This window comes from Oncorhynchus kisutch, linkage group LG14 (genome assembly GCF_002021735.2).
Source record: "Oncorhynchus kisutch isolate 150728-3 linkage group LG14, Okis_V2, whole genome shotgun sequence".
Lineage (NCBI taxonomy): Eukaryota > Metazoa > Chordata > Actinopteri > Salmoniformes > Salmonidae > Oncorhynchus > Oncorhynchus kisutch.
This window is the reverse complement of record NC_034187.2, coordinates 24,164,121-24,180,743: the sequence shown is the minus strand read 5'-3', so window position 1 is coordinate 24,180,743 and position 16,623 is coordinate 24,164,121. Positions and strand designations below refer to the sequence as shown.

At 41.8% G+C, this 16,623-nt stretch overlaps 1 protein-coding gene across 17 annotated transcripts in view; it reads right to left on the bottom strand.

Moving 5' to 3' along the window:
• Positions 1-16,623, bottom strand: part of kiaa1109 (KIAA1109 ortholog) — a 93,032-nt gene that overhangs the window by 13,423 nt on the left and 62,986 nt on the right. For 6 of the 17 annotated variants that reach the window (XM_031788048.1, XM_031788050.1, XM_031788056.1 and 3 more), the window contains 19 exons: positions 15,943-16,149; positions 15,415-15,650; positions 14,989-15,233; positions 10,873-10,978; positions 10,679-10,776; positions 10,371-10,559; positions 10,110-10,278; positions 9,792-10,003; positions 8,336-8,419; positions 7,242-7,440; positions 6,878-6,937; positions 6,460-6,683; positions 4,802-4,996; positions 4,101-4,231; positions 3,877-4,000; positions 3,631-3,743; positions 3,418-3,508; positions 2,980-3,033; positions 160-431 (listed from right to left, as the gene is read on the bottom strand). In XM_031788048.1, the coding sequence (XP_031643908.1) occupies positions 160-431; positions 2,980-3,033; positions 3,418-3,508; positions 3,631-3,743; positions 3,877-4,000; positions 4,101-4,231; positions 4,802-4,996; positions 6,460-6,683; positions 6,878-6,937; positions 7,242-7,440; positions 8,336-8,419; positions 9,792-10,003; positions 10,110-10,278; positions 10,371-10,559; positions 10,679-10,776; positions 10,873-10,978; positions 14,989-15,233; positions 15,415-15,650; positions 15,943-16,149 (3,009 nt within the window). The remainder of the gene's footprint in view (positions 1-159; positions 432-2,979; positions 3,034-3,417; positions 3,509-3,630; positions 3,744-3,876; positions 4,001-4,100; positions 4,232-4,801; positions 4,997-6,459; positions 6,684-6,877; positions 6,938-7,241; positions 7,441-8,335; positions 8,420-9,791; positions 10,004-10,109; positions 10,279-10,370; positions 10,560-10,678; positions 10,777-10,872; positions 10,979-14,988; positions 15,234-15,414; positions 15,651-15,942; positions 16,150-16,623) is intronic. The other 11 variants (XM_031788060.1, XM_031788061.1, XM_031788062.1 and 8 more) reach the window with 9 other exon arrangements.

Sequence of the window (16,623 nt, the reverse complement as noted above, 5' to 3'; positions counted from 1 at the left end):
GAGAAAAGCAGGGTCATCAGCAGGCACAAAAACAGGAGGAATAAAATAATAAATAGTTTGAATTATTATTCTCCATTGAGCATGTTTTTTTAGTCAAAGAGTAGGCTTAATCTGGGTCCAAGAAACAGGCCAAATAAAGAGTAATGAGAGCGGACTCACACAGGCCTCCTGAAGTAGCAGGAAGGCCTCTCGCGGTCAAACTCTTCCTCCTTGTCGGAATCCTCTGAGGAAGAGGAGGAGAGCTCGTCGCGGCGCATGTCGTCGTGCTGGAAGGGAATGCCAGGTGAAAAGACAGCAGGGGTGGCAGGGGCACTGAACACTGAGTGGGGCCCTTCGCTAATGGATGGGAAATCATGAAGGTGATGAAGATGAGGATGGAGTCGCTCATCAATGGTGATAGACAACAGATCCATTTCTGTCTCCTCCGGAAACTTCAGCAGAGGACAGATGGGAGGTGTTGAGAGGGGGACAGTTAGACTCTCTCAATTAGAAAAGGTCAAAAATGTTTAGTGATATAATAAACTCTGTAGCAGATAGCATCCTGCTCAAAGGAACTGTATGCACGTGTAGTACTAATTCATTTATCACGATTGTGGATAGAAAATTGTCATAACCAATGTGTGTGACTAACATCTACTCTAACTTAGCATATATACATACAGTACCAGTCAAAAGTTTGGACACACATACTCATTCAAGGGTTTTTCTTTATTTTGGCTATTTTCTACATTGTAGAATTATAGTGAAGACATCAAAACTAGGAAATAACACATATGGACTCATGTAGTAACCAAAAAAGTGTTAAACAAATCAATATACCTGGAGGTGTGTTTTGGGTCATTGTCCTGTTGAAAAGCAAATGATAGTGGGACTAAGTGCAAATCAGGAGGGATGAAGTATCATTGCAGAATGCTGTGGTAGCCATGCTGGTTAAGTGTGCATTGAATTTTAAATAAAAATCACTGACAGTGTTAACAGCAAAGCACCTCCAAACCTCCTCCTCCATGCTTCACGGTGGGAATCACACATGCGGAGATCATCCGTTCACCCACTCTGCGTCTCACAAAGACAAGACGGTTGGAACCAAAAAACTCAAATTTGACCTCAGACCAAAGGACAGATTTCCGGTCTAATGTCCATTGCCTGTGATTCTTGGCCCAGGCAAGTTTCTTCTTCTTATTGGTGTCCTTTTGTAGTGGTTTCTTTGCATTAATTCAACCATGAAGGCCTGATTCACGCAGTCTCCTCTGAACAGTTGATGTTGAGATGCGTCTGTTACTTGAACTCTGAAGCATTTATTTGGGCTGCAATCTCAGGTGCAGTTAACTCTAATGAACTTAACTCTGGGTCTTCCTTTCCTGTGGTGGTCCTCATGAGAGCCAGTTTCATCATAGCGCTTGATGGTTTTTGTGACTGAAGACACTTTCAAAGTTCTTGAAATTTTCCAGATTGACTTTCATGTCTTAAAGTAATGATGGACTGTCGTTTCTCTTTGCTTTTTTGAGCTGTTCTTGCCATAATATGGATTTGGTATTTTACCAAATAGGGCTCTCTTCTGTATACCACCCTGCCTTGTCACAACACAACTGATTGGCTCAAATGCATTAGGAAGGAAAGAAATTCCACAAATGAACTTTTAACAAGGCACACCTGTTAATTGAAATGCATTCCAGGTGACTACCTCATGAAGCTGGTTGAGAGAATGCAAAGTGTGTGCAAAGCTGTCATCAAGGCAAAGGGCGGCTACTTTGAAGAACCTCAAATATACACTTTTTTTGGTTACAACATGATTCCATATGTATTATTTCATAGTATTTCATGTCTTCACTATTATTCTGTAGAAAATAGTAAAAAAAAATAAAGAAACCCTGGAATGAGTAGGCGTGTCCAAACATTTGACACACACACACACACACACACACACACAGACACGTCATGACTATTGCTAGATATAATATATATTACTAGAGGATACAATGTCCTGTAATACAGGTTGCTATGTGCATAATTTTTTTTTCCCCCCACAGGAGGCTCAGAGAACATGCAATGCTCTGGGAGAGGACATAGGACGGAGATACAGAATGGGAGATAAAGAGGATGAAGAGGATGTTAGGATGAAGACACCTGGGTAGAAAGAAGCTGCAGGACAACATCTGGTTCCAGGACAGTGGATGAAACTGACAAACTCCCAAAACAGAAAAAATTAAAAGCCCTCACAAAAGACAGTATTAGTCATAAACAACCACCAACTAAGAAATAAAGAAAACTCAATGTCACCTCTAGTCATGGCTTTGATGCACACTTATTCTGAGGTTGGCCAACGTAAGGGTTTACAGTTTTAGGCTCAAACTATACAACCTAAGGTTTTGAAGTTGGCCATGCATAGTTGCTGTGGTTAGGAAAAGACATCTGTGTTTGAAGGAAGTTGATTAGGAATTCCATAACATGGAACATGGAATTCCATAACAGGATGGGAAGGTGTGAATCAATTGTAATACTCAAATATAATTTTAACCACTTAGTACCTACATGCATAGCATACTATGCATGTATACTACAATGCACATGTATAGTCTATCCATATCTACGTAGCAGCAAAATATTGTCAATGACGTAGCAATGCAGTGAATAAATCGTTTTCTTTGTAACACATAACCAGAGGCAACGGCTGGTTGAAAGCCTTGTTATTCCGAGCATATTATTCCCTACTGACCATATTGCAATTAGAGTTGTATTTGAATGCGTAAAATTATTAACTAGAGTGCACTTGACTAGCTCATCTCTAGCTATTATAGATGGCAAGGAATGACTCAAACCAAGATATGACAATCAAGCATTGATTGATAGTTCTAGCCTATATCTCACCATCCTGTTTGGAATGTCCACATTTTCAGTTTTAACCAATTTATTAGAAGAAAGGAGAAAAACTGGTTATTTTCATTTGTTCGGGATAGTTTTTTTTTTTTTTTTTACAAATACCTTGAAGACTTCTCCTGGACTGACCGGTCGGTTTGTAGAGTCCTGATTATTAATCTTCAGTTGAACAGAAAGAGAACAATGGAATCCATCCAGAAAATGAAAGTATGGCATGTTCAGGATGGGATTTTGCGCTCAAAAAAGGCATACTTAACTCTCCCTCAAGCTACAAGCAAGCGAAAAAGCTAATACTTAGCTTCCGCTGACATAGAGCGTTTCCACAATGTTTAGACACACACAGTCAAGAGGCCTGTCATAGTGATAAACAAACAAGGACATGGAAGATGAAATGATGCCATAACTCAGGGATGCACATCTCCAGTTCTCTTCAGCTGCTGTACAACTGCCATGTTGGAGAATTCAATTGTTTACAGCCCTATCTCAGGGTCTACATGGTAATAGCTACCATGAAGACTATTGTGGACTATTTCAATACACTACCATGTCCTGGATGTTGAAGGTGACTCGCGGTCCTGGGGAGGACGCATCAACTCTGATGTCCGGTAAGTCATCAACGTCTCCTATTCTGGAACTGAAAGGGAAATAAGAATAATAACAATCCAACCCATTGGAAATTCAATTCACTTCCTGAATTCCTAATTGACCCCACGACTGCTAGGTTCCGGCTGCAAACAAGGATTCCTCTTCCAGTACCTTTGGCGTTCAATTCTTTTGAGTGGAGGCCTCCCTGCTGCTGTAGAGATGCTCTTGGAACGGTTATAGCTGGGTTTGTATCCCAGACCCCACTTGTCCTTCAGAGACGCAGCCTGGTAGAAAAGCAATGATCAGGGCTCATCAGTCATGGTGTCCTTTCCATTTCAGCTCAGGTTAATGACATTTTACATTTTAGACCGGAAAATGCCAGTTGAATAAAGGGTGGTATTAAATGAGTTGTCTCACCCTCATGCTGGAGCGTCGTAGTTTCTTGCGCACGTCTCTCCTGATGTCATTGACGGCCACAGACTCCAGCTGCTGGTAGCGCTGGATCTCCTGGTTGATTGTGCCTTCACTTGCTCCCAGTTTCCTGTTGAAGGGTGGGGAAGGGAAACATGATTGATCCTTGTTTTAGGTGATAAAATATACAACATGACGTTATAATTGCATTTGACAGGAATAACTCTTACTTGAGGTCATCAATGACTTTGGCCTGCTCGTTCAGCTCTCTGATGTCCACTATTCTTTTGTTTAACTTCCCCCTTCTGGGATCCAAGATCTGGTTGCCCACTGCCGTCTGCCGCCTGAGGTCTATGGTCTCCTGTGGAGTATAGAGGACAAATGACACCCTGTAATTCACATATTACACCACAGAATGTTTGGTTATTTATATAACCTAAATTACCAACATTAAATAACCTGAATTAGATTACACCTCCACCAACCTGGGTTACAGTATTACACCACAAAAAAAGTATTAAACCAAGCATGAATTATTACACCAAAGTTACATAGCTCACCACCTAATCCACATTTTATACTCACACCAATAATCAAGTTATACACACACATAAACAGCAGAGAAATACACAAAATGGAAGTCACCATCACCATAATCCTTGAGACCAATTGATGACCCAATTCTCAGAAAAGGAAGTAATCACAACATGTGTAACCAGGTGACAAGGGAACCAAAAGTGCTTAAACCCCACGAAGTCAATTGCTAAGTGATAGAATTTTGTTTGCCCTCTGAGATTACCACATTTCATGGTGTAACTTAGCAATTGAAATCTATTCTGCAGCTTGAAACATGGACGAGAGTCTTAATGCCACCCTAAACGTGATTGTGGGGCCCAGAAGATAGGAGACTAGAGGGTGGGGCAGTACATACACATCCCCAGGATATGGGTCTGGGAGCCCTGTTCCCTCTGGACTGGGGAGGAGAATAGTCGCTTAGGTAGTCGGCTGGTACCGAGACGCTCTGGACACTGGGGCTTTTCAGGCCCAGGATGCTGTTTACTAGCCGCTTCCTGAACGTGAGCCTGGGACTGAGCCTTGGGCTGCTGCACTCTCCCTCTGGGCTCCCCTGCAAGCAACGGTAAGGATACACCCAAGGCAAGGTTCAACTGGGTGCATGGACTTCGGTAGCTTGGATAGCTTTTAGCGCTGTCACAGTGGCTGGATGGGGTTGACGTGGCTTGAACAGATATGCAAAGCCTTAAAACTCAGTGGATTTTTACATTTTTGACACAGATTTAGGGTTTTTACACACACAGAGCTACAATAATCTCTTACACAAACAGTCTTTTAAAGCGTCCCGTGGTTGTACTGCAATAGAATCACAGGTATTAGCAAACTCTAACAGGGTATTAAACACAATCAGACTTAGGCAACAATTCCAACTATTTTTCGGAATTACAGTTCATATAAGCAAATCAGTCAATTGAAATAAAAATAAAAATTGAACCAATCATTTCATACAGATATGCCGTACATTATCATGCTGAAACATGAGTTGATGGCGGCGGATGAATGGCGCGACAATGGGCCTCAGGATCTCGTCACTATCTCTGTACATTCAAATTGACATCAATAAAATAAAATTGTGTTCATTGTCCGTAGCTTAAGCTTGTCCATACCATAACTCCACCGCCACCATGGGGAACTCTGTTCAAAGTTGACCACTCGCTCACACTACGCTGTATGCCATCTGCCCGCTACAGTTGAAACCAGGATTCATCCGTGACGAGCACACTTTTCCAGTGGCCATCGAAGGGGAGTATATGCCCACTGAAGTCGGTTACAACACTGAACTGCAGTCAGGTCAAAACCCCGGTGAGGACGATGAGCATGTAGATGAGCATCCCTGATATGGTTTCTGACAATTTTTGCAGAAATTCTTTGGTTGTGAAAAATTCTTTGGTTGTGCAAACTGGTTGTGCAAATAGTTTCATTATCTGTCCGGGTGGCTGGTCTCAGATGATCGTGCAGGTGAAGAAGCCGGATGTGGAGGACCTGGGTTGGCATGGTTACACATAGTCTGAATTCTATAAAACGATGTTGGATGAGGCTTATGGTAGTGCAATGAATATTCAATTCTCTGGCGACAGCACTGGTGGACATACCTGCAGTCAGCATGGAAATTGCACGCTCCCTCAAAACTTGAGACATCTGTGGCATTGTGTTGTGTGACAAAACTGCTTATTTTAGAGTGGCCTTTTATTGTCCCCAGCACAAGGTGTACCTATGTAATGATCATGCTGTTTAATCAGCTTCTTGATATGCCACACCTATCAGGTAGATGGATTTTCTTGGCAAAGGAGAAATGCTCACAAACAGGGATGTAAAGAAATTTGTGCGCATCATTTGAGAAATAAAATTGTGTGTATGGAAAATGTCTGGGATCTTCCATTTCAGCTCATGAAACATGGGACCAACGCTTTACATGCTGTGTTTATATTTTTGATCAGTATACAATTCACATGTTCAAAGTGATTTATACAAATATTCAGCATGGTTATCATGTTTAGGCATGACTGAAAGACTGACCATATGGATGGTGGGCGACATGGTGTCGGCCTCATCCTCATCAGAGTCCACCATGTTGATGGAGTTGAGGTCAGCGATGTCGTCCACGTCCTCCTCGCCAGTCAGCGAGGTCAGCGTGTTGCCCAGGGCGTTGAGCCGCTTGCCGATGTTGGGGTCCATGTGGACATCGATACCACACATCTTCCAAAGTACGTTCAGTGCCCAGGTGCCCGCACTGCTGCTTTCTGAGGGTCGTAGAGGGAGAGAGAATATTACCCTACACTAAATCCATCTATCACTCAATACAAAACAAAGATCTTGTTCACAGAGAAGTAGAAAACAGATGTGCTGTGTCTTGGATAACAGCTTGACAATGTTCACACGGACCCCTTTCATAATAAACACAAGGTTCAATGCTCATTATCAGCGCAGTACTTACCTGCTGACGGCTGGCCTGTGGTTCTGGAGCAGACTTCATATGTGCCATCAGGAACAACACCTACAACAGCAAAACAAACAAAATTACATCAAAAAGGGGAACAGCACAGTATAGGGAACCACACTGCAAGAAGTAGGGCACAAGTAGACCTTAATTAGGGTGGAATATCAAAAGGTATTGGTCCGTTCGATACACAATATTTGGGTGAAGCCCTTCCCTATGTAATTTTATCTACTTATTCTTAAACTTCAAAACTCAGCTTTCCCAGGCCCAGCTCTAAATACAGACAAGCCATCCTATTTTCATGCTTTTTTCAATCCCAGTCTGCATGTAAAAGTCAACATCTCGCGGTCCAATCACTCACAGGCGTTCATGATCATGTCTCCTCGGATCTCAGGCTTCCAGTCGTCCCAGGACGTCTCAAAGCCCTCGGCGAAGCGGATGCAGAAGTTCTTGAAGTGGCCCTTGCTGACCAGTGACTCAGAGGAGCAAGCGGTGATCAGCGTGCTCTCGATGGTTAGCACCAGGGCCGAGCCTGTGTCAAAGTCAATGCTGTGGTTTGCCTGTGAGAACGGAGGTTTAAAGGTGGAGTAAGATGTTACAGTTAGGCCATCAGATAAGTCTAACACATGGATAATATTTAGGCTTAAGTGTCAGTCGTTTGTTGGAAATAGTGGTAACATTTTATTTGACGGTCTGCCTATAAACACTATTAAATAGTTTCGTAACAATTAAATGAAGTCGACACACACACACACCAAATAATGTAAGAGGGGCGTTGCGCCACCTTGTTGTTCGCACTACACCACTATGTAAAAAAAAATACAAAATACAAATAAGTTACTTTATTTGTTATATTTGTTATCAAGGCCAGGCACCACACCCTAATAGTATTTTTTTGCTTTAGATTGCAGGAAATGTCAATTAAAAGGTGTTTAAAAATTTACAAACCCCCTTAATAATATAATGATTTACAAATAGTTAAAAACAATGTAATAATTGTTTATTGGCAGACCCTCAAAAAAAGGAGGTTACTGAGAATAGGAAACGTGCCTGTGTGTAATGTTGAAAAACGCATTGCTCCTTGGAAACACCCATTTAGTTGCAGCCTGTTATAAAATTCTGCAAAGTTGATGCAGATGCAAGTGTGACATTGTGCGTGCCATACCACTCCATGATACATGAAAACAATAGAGCATCTGTTCCAATTGAAGGTAATCATTTAAGATTCTTGAAATGGTGAGAAGTTAAACCAGTCAAACCATTTCAAGCTTAAATGAAGTTATCCCAGTAGTATCAATAAAATGGTTGGTTGTAAACTGCCATAACCTGTTATGTCAGCATTGTATCAAGACTGCATCATAAACACTAATGACAGGTTGTTACAAGTAAAGCAGTAAGACCACTGAATAACATCACACAAGTGTTCAAAAGAGATTGAATAGGCTGTAAGGTTACTTTTCGTGCATATTTTTTCTGGCCTACAGATCTGCTGGCCCCAGCTTCAGAGCGGATGCCTTCGAAACCTGGTATGTGTCCTTTCTATGGAGATAAGGGATACAATTATAACTTTAACTAACTTGTAGGAGAACTCACCAGGGACAGTGGATGTAGTCATCAAATTCTAACTTTGATTAATCCCCAATATCTATTTTCCTATATCAGTCAGTCAGTCACCAAGTAACAAAAGCAATCTTCAGCATTTATGAAGACATTTATCTTGGATACATTTTGTAATTTGCTGCTAATACAAAGTAGGTCACTGCACTGACAAACCTTTCCCCACCATTCCTTTCTCCACCATTCCCATGTTTCCTATCAAGGTAGGTCTAATTACATATATACAGCTAGCTATATATTTATATATACACTGAACAAAAATATAAACGCAACATGTAAAGTGTTGGTTCCATGTTTCATGAGCGGAAATACCAGATCCCAGAAATGTTCCATAAAGCACAAAGAGCTTATTTCTCTGAAATGTTGGGCACTAATTTGTTTACATCCCTGTTAGTGAGCATTTCCCCTTTGCCAAGATAATCCATCCACCTGAAAGGTGTGGCATATCAAGAAGCTGAATAAACAGCATGATCATTAGACAGGTGCAACGTATGACTCTAAAACGTGCAGTTTTGTCACACAACACAATGCCACAGATGTCTCAAGTTTTGAGGCAGCGTACAATTGGCTGACTGCAGGAATCTCGACCAGAGCTGTTGCAATAGAATTGAATGTTCACATCTCTACCATAAGCTGCCTCCAACATCATTTTTGAGAATTTGTCAGTACACCCAAACAGCTTCACAACCACACCAGCCTAGGACCACATTCATCTGTAATAAAGCGCTTTTGTGGGGAAAAACTCAATGCCACCCATGGATGCGCCCCTGCCCAGTAATGTGAAATCCATAGATTAGGAATTTAGGTAATGAATTTATTTGAATTGCCTGATTTCCTTATATAGACTAAATCAGTAAAATCATTGAAATTTTGGCGTTTATATTTTTATTCAGTATAGCTAACTATATTTAAATAAAATCAATGAAGCTCAAATGAAGCATTGTGAGAATGGTTGAGAAAAAAACAAGACAATTTGGATCAGTTCTTTAGGGAATGAAATTACCTATGATTTGATGACTACTCACAGAGAGTGCCACTTTCAGACAATAATATTTATTTCAATTTAGCTCATATCAATATAAAACACAAACAGTTCCAGGACAGGATATGAAACAGAATTGATCTAAGACAAAATGGGTCTAAGTGTATAAGACAAAATGGAGCACTGTCAGGGTTGGGGTAAAAAATATCCCACACCATTTTAACATGCCGCATTGCAAAGGTTTTCTCCTTAAAACATATATGCAATCTTTGGTTGCAAAAATCATTGTTCAGATCATCATTCTCCTCCTACCAGTGAGGTGTTGGTGATGGGCAGACAGATTCCCAGGTCGTTGACGGTGAGCTGCAGGAACAGGGTGCTGAAGGCCTGGGCAGAGGTCTGCTGGATGCCCGGCAGCTTGTCCACCACCTCCTTGGTGGCCATGTGAATGTCTTTGTTCAGTGCCAGACGCTGCTCATTCCAGTTGTCATAGGCCGCCTTGTAGTTCAACCAGAAGAGTACAGCTGCAATGAGAAGGGAAAAAGGGATGACGTTTCACTATAGAGGTTATATGATTTAGACATTTTTATTTAGAGAATTAGAAAACGTAGTCTATTATCAAGGCCTGACCTCTGTCAAAAGCCACAGGCTGAGCAAAGACGATTGGCCGGTTGAGTGTGATGAGGACCGCCTCTTTGTCTGAGGAGCCACTAATCTCCTCCTGAAGGGCGTTCCGTAAGCCAATACGAGTGCGGAAGTAGGCCACCTGGTGAAAGTCTGAACCTGCCTCCTCATAAACCTGTGGAGAAAAAAAAGGGTTATATCTAACAAAACCTGATTGCAGCAGCCAATAGAAACTAACACAACCTATATTGATTTGCTGTAGCCTACCTGGTGTTTGACTATCTGGCCCAGGGCGAGGTTCAGATCCACTTGGCACTTCCCAAACAGTTTGAGATAGCTGCTGCTGCCACCAGCCTGGGCTTTACACTGGATCCTGTTGGAGAGCTCCAGCTCTATCAGCCCTGTCTCGAAGCGCACCGCTCTCATGGACGGAGTGGTGGCCGTCATCTGGATCCCCTGCAAACCACAAGTGTTCAGGAAAGTCAATTTATTTAATTTTCAAATGATTAGGACACATGACGATAGGTGGGTATATATGCATATTGCAGGACTTTTCTTGCTTCTCATACTGGTACCTTAAACATCAGACTGAGTGAGTAAAGCAGAATCTTGGGCTTGTCAGCGTCTGTCGAGATGTCGTGCTCATTCCATAGAGGGATGGGCTGCTCTCCTCCTGCATAGACACAAACAAGCATTTACCCAAAGTGTCGAAGCAAAATACTGAAACATAACAACTTTCAGTGTTCTTGTGTTATACAGCGGGACAGACCTGATACTTTCTGGATGACCTCGTTGACTTCCTTCATGAAAACCTTCTGCAGGAACACCAGGTGGTTCAGGAGGTCCGTTGTGAGGTTGTGCTCAAAAGAACCAATCTAGGTGAAGGGGGATTGAAATCAATGAAAATAACAAAGGCCTGCAAACTGAATATGCTCATAATTACCACATTTCAGGGCTCTACAGTGTGACCATTTTACTCGCATATGCGCCTAAATATTTTGCTGTGTGACCTGACATTTATATTTAGGAGCACCAGTGTACCTAGAAAGAATCCTTCATTTATCTTTATTAACACAAATATTTGTAATTGTTCTCCTAAATGTCTTTGTGTGGGCCTACATTCAACATAGGTGCACACGTGCTCCTTGTAAAAAAGGTCAGCGTAGAGCCATGGCTGTATTGACAATGTTTCAATCCACAAGGATCTTTGTCAGGTCAAACGGAGTGCTCACCACTCCAGATACACTGAGTATACAAAACATTAAGAACACCGGTGTCAAGAACTGCAATTCTGTTAGGGGATTCTTCAAAGTAGCCACCCTTTGCCTTGATGACAGCTATACACACTTGGCATTCTCTCAACCAGCTTCACCTGGAAGGCTTTTCCAACAGTCTTGAAGGAGTTCCCACAAATCCTGAGCACTTGTTGGCTGCTTTTCCTTTACTGTGGAGGTCCAACTCATCCCAAACCATCTCAATTGGGTTGAGGTCGGGTGATTGTGGAGGCCAGGTCATCTGATGCAGCACTCTATCACTCCACTTCTTGGACAAATAGTCGCTACACAGCCTGGAGGTGTGTTGGGTCATGATAATCCCTCTAAGCACAAACCAGATGGGATGGCATATCGCTGCAGAATGCTGTGGTAGCCATGTTGTTTAAATTAAATTAAAATTAAAATTGTAAAAAATTTGGGCGGTTTGGAGCAGTGGCTTCTTCCTTGCTGAGCGGCCTTTCAGGTTATGTCGATATAGGCCTAATTTTTACTGTGTATATAGATACTTTTGTACCCGTTTCCTCCAGCATCTTTACAAGGTTGATTTGTACTTTTCGCACCAAAGTACGTTCATCTCTAGGAGACAGAACGCGTCTCCTTCCTGAGTGGTATGACAGCTGTATGGTCCTATGGTGTTTATACTTGCGTACTATTGTTTGTACAGATGAATGTGGTACCTTCAGGCATACAGAAACTGCTCCCAAGGATGAACCAGACTTGTGGAGGTCTACAATTGATTTTTCTGAGGTCTTGGCTGATTTCTTTTGATTTTCCCATGATGTCAAGGAAAGAGGCACTGAGTTTGAAGGTAGGCCTTGAAATACACCTCCAATTGACTTATTATTATTATTAATTATTAATTAATTATTCAATTAGCCTATCAGAAGCTTCTAAAGCCATGACATCATTTTAAAGGCAGTCAACTTAGTGTATGTAAACTTCTGACCCACTGGAATTGTGATACAGTGAAATATAAGTGAAATAATCTGTCAGTAAACAATTGTTGGAAAAATGTCCTAACCGACTTTCCACAAATTTCTTGTTAACAAACTATATTTTTGGTGTGGTTGAAAAACTAGTTTTAATGACTCCAACCTAAGTGTATGTAAACATCCGACTTCAACTGTATGTATGTCGGTATGCATGTATGTATGAGAGGTCGACCGATTATGATTATTCAACGCCGATACCGATTATTGGAGGACCAAAAAAAAGTCGATATCGATTAAATCGGACAATTTTTTATTGATTTATTTGTAATAATGACAATTACAACAATACTGAATGAACACTTATTTTAACTTAATATATCAATAAAATCAATTTAGCTTCAAAAAAAATAATGAAACATGTTAAATTTGGTTTAAATAATGCAAAAACAAAGTGTTGGAGAAGAAAGTAAAAGTGCAATATGTGCCATGTAAAAAAGCTAACGTTTAAGTTCCTTGCTCAGAACATGAGAACATATGAAAGCTGGTGGTTCCTTTTAACATGAGTCTTCAATATTCCCAGGTAAGAAGTTTTAGGTTGTAGTTATTATAGGAATTATAGGACTATTTCTCTCTATACCATTTGTATTTCATTAACCTTTGACTATTGGATGTTCGTATAGGCACTTTAGTATTGCCAGTGTAACAGTATAGTTTCCATCCCTCTCCTCGCTCCTACCTGGGCTCAAACCAGGAACACATCGACAACAGCCACCCTCGAAGTAGCGTTACCCATACAGAGCAAGGGGAACAACCACTCCAAGAGCGAGGGACGTTTGAAACGCTATTAGCGCGCACCCCGCTAACTAGCTAGCCATTTCACATCGGTTACACCAACCTAATCTCGGGAGTTGATAGGCTTGAAGTCATAAACAGCTCAATGCTTGAAGCACAGCGACGAGCTGCTGGCAAAACGCACAAAAGTGCTGTTTGAATGAATGCTTACGAGCCTGCTGGTGCCTACCATCGCTCAGTCAGACTGCTCTATCAAATCATAGACTTAGTTATAACATGATAACACACATAAATACGAGCCTTAGGTCATTAATATGGTCGAATCCGGAAACTATCATCTCGAAAACAAGATGTTTATTCTTTCAGTGAAATACGGAACTGTTCCGTATTTTATCTAACGGGTGGCATCCATAAGTCTAAATATTCCTGTTACATTGCACAACCTTCAATGTTATGTCATAATTACGTAAAATTCTGGCAAATTAGGCGGCCCCAAACTGTTGCATATACACTGAATCTGCATGCAATGAACGCAAGAGAAGTGACACAATTTCACCTGGTTAATATTGCCTGCTAACCTGGATTTATTTTAGCTAAATACGCAGGTTTAAAAATATATACTTCTGTGTATTGATTTTAAGAAAGGCATTGATGTTTATGGTTAGGTACACATTGGAGCAAAGATACGCACTGCATCGATTATATGCAACGCAGGACACGCTAGATAAACTAGTAATATCATCAACCATGTGTAGTTAACTAGTGATTATGATTGATTGATTGATTGTTTTTTATAAGATAAGTTTAATGCTAGCTAGCAACTTACCTTGGCTTACTGCATTCGCATAACAGGCAGTCTCCTCCTGGAGTGCAATGTAATCAGGTGGTTAGAGCCTTGGACTAGTTAACTGTAAGGTTGCAAGACTGAATCACGGAGCTGACAAGGTAAAAATCTGTCGTTCTGCCACTGAACAAGGCAGTTAACCCACCGTTCTTAGGCCGTCATTGAAAAAAAGAATGTGTTCTTAACTGACTTGCCTAGTTAAACAACGATTAAATAAAGGTGAAACATTTATAAAAACAATAAAAAATGGCCAAATCGGTGGCCAAAAAGACAGATTTCCGATTGTTATGAAAACGGCCCTAATTAAATCGGCCATTCCGATTAATCGGTCGACCTCTAGTATGTATGTATGTATGTAAGCATGTATGTATGCATGTACAACATACAAAGTTGCACAGAAAAAGCCATGTGTCAGACTTGCCAATAAAAAGAAAAGATCAAGATGGGCAAAACAGACACTGGACAGAGGAACTCTGCCTAGAAGGCCAGCATCCCAGAGTCGCCTCTTCACTGTTGACGTTGAGACTGGTGTTTGCGGGTACTATTTAATGAAGCTGCCAGTTGAGGACTTGTGAGGCGCCTGTTTCTCAAAATATACACTCTAATGTACTTGTCCTCTTGCTCAGTTGTGCACCGGGGCCTCCCACGCCTCTTTCTATTCTGGTTAGAGTAAGTTTGCGCTGTTCTGTGAAGGGAGTAATACACAGCGTTGTACGAGATCTTCAGTTTCTTGGCCATGGAATAGCCTTAATTTCTCAGAACAAGAATAGACTAACGAGTTTCAGAAGAAAGTTTTTTTGTTTCTGGCCATTTTGAGCCTGTAATCGAACCCACAAATGCTGATGCTCCAGATACACAACTAGTCTAAAGGTGGTCAGTTTAATTGCTTCTTTAATCAGAACGGTAATGTAATGTAATGTAATGTAATGTAATGTATGTATGTATGTATGTATGTATGTATGTATGTATGTATGTATGTATGTATGTATGTAAAGTATAGTCAGGAATACTGGAGCTACTCTACTTGACTGTGGCAGCCTCACCTCAGCCACACAGCGCAGGTAATTCCCCTGGAGGTAGTTGCCCTGCTTCATGGGGATAGGGAAGTCGTCGGTGAAGTCCGAGTGGCCCTCGTGGTCCTCCATGATGTACTCTCCGGACATGGTGACTGGCGGGAGGTTGAGGCTGGCAGAGGGGGGCATGGCGGACATGGTGTCCACCGGAGACACCTTGGACTGAAAACATAGCTTGTGGTTGGGCAGCTCAAACGTGAACCTTGTCTGGGCTCCTGCACAGAGAACAAACAAGGATGAGGAAGTCCAATTGAAGTCAATAACTTTATCAATCAACGCAGAGGAAATTAAGAAAACATTGCCATATCACAAATAGTAACATCATGTACATACACAGTAATACAAATACAATGTCCCATTACCTAAGTCAGGGGTTAAAGCTTGGTGCTACGCTACCTGTCATGCCGTGGCTCTTCATACGGCCCATCTTGTACTCAGCCTTGAGGGAGGGCAGCAGGGCCGCTCCTATGGTGATGCCGTCCATCATGGCACTGAACTTGAGGACGATGGGCTTCTTCTCCAGCCCCTCCGGCAGCTGGGGGAACTCGTTGGCCTCCACAGGAGTCTGGTTGATGCTGGACGCCTTGTCAGAGTGCTGAGGGGTGGGAGTATCCTCCCTGTTGGAGGGTGGCCTACAGAGAAAAGAACATAGTTCAGAATGAAGACAAGTATTGCTTAGTCCATGAAGGAGATACAGAGGAAAGGAAATGATGGTTTCATCTCTAAATGTTACGATTCACGGAAGTGCTTTCCTCTCATACAAGATCCTTTTGGTGAGGACCACACTGAGCAAGCAGTTCTGCCTACTCAGCCCCAATTCATGGCAGGGGCTCTCCTAGGAGATACCATTTGATTTCAATGGGACTCAAAATTATATATAATGCAACTTATGAATAATCCAACCATTTCCTCACAGAGACTCACACATTGGATGGCTGGCGGATGAGGTCAGAGATCTGTTTGGAGAGCTGGTGGGAGCTGCGGACCATCATGCTGTGCAACGTGGCTGGGTGCTGGGGGATGTTAATCATGATGGCGCCCACCTTGAACACAGCGGCGTTATTGTTCTTCAGGCCCCGCTGGGCGCTGTACAGGGCCTGGGACTTCGCTATGTTGCATTTCACAACTGTTCTGGAATGGTAGAGCAGAGTGTCAGCGTTACAAATATGACTGTTTGACTACAGGTTAATACAGGACAATGTCAATAGAACAACAATGTACAAATATGACTGTTTGACTACAGGTTAACACAGGACAACGTCGATAGAGCATCAACAATGTACAAAAATGCTTGTTTTGGTCATGTTAGACAACAAGCACACTAAACATTAACAGGCACACAACGTCATCCATGTTATGGGGGCATAAGAACTACAGGGTTCTATATGACCTTGCATTACATTGCCGAAATTATCAACAAAAAAACAAAATAATAATATTGATCACGATTACAGGAGGAATCGCTGTCATATGGCTGATCTATAAAAGATGATCTACCCGCCATACACTTAAAGGAAGGAACACAGAAACAGAGGAGAAAAGGAGTGGGTGATTATCAGACTAACATGAAGAGGGAGAATAACATAACTAGAGCTGTACAGTGAT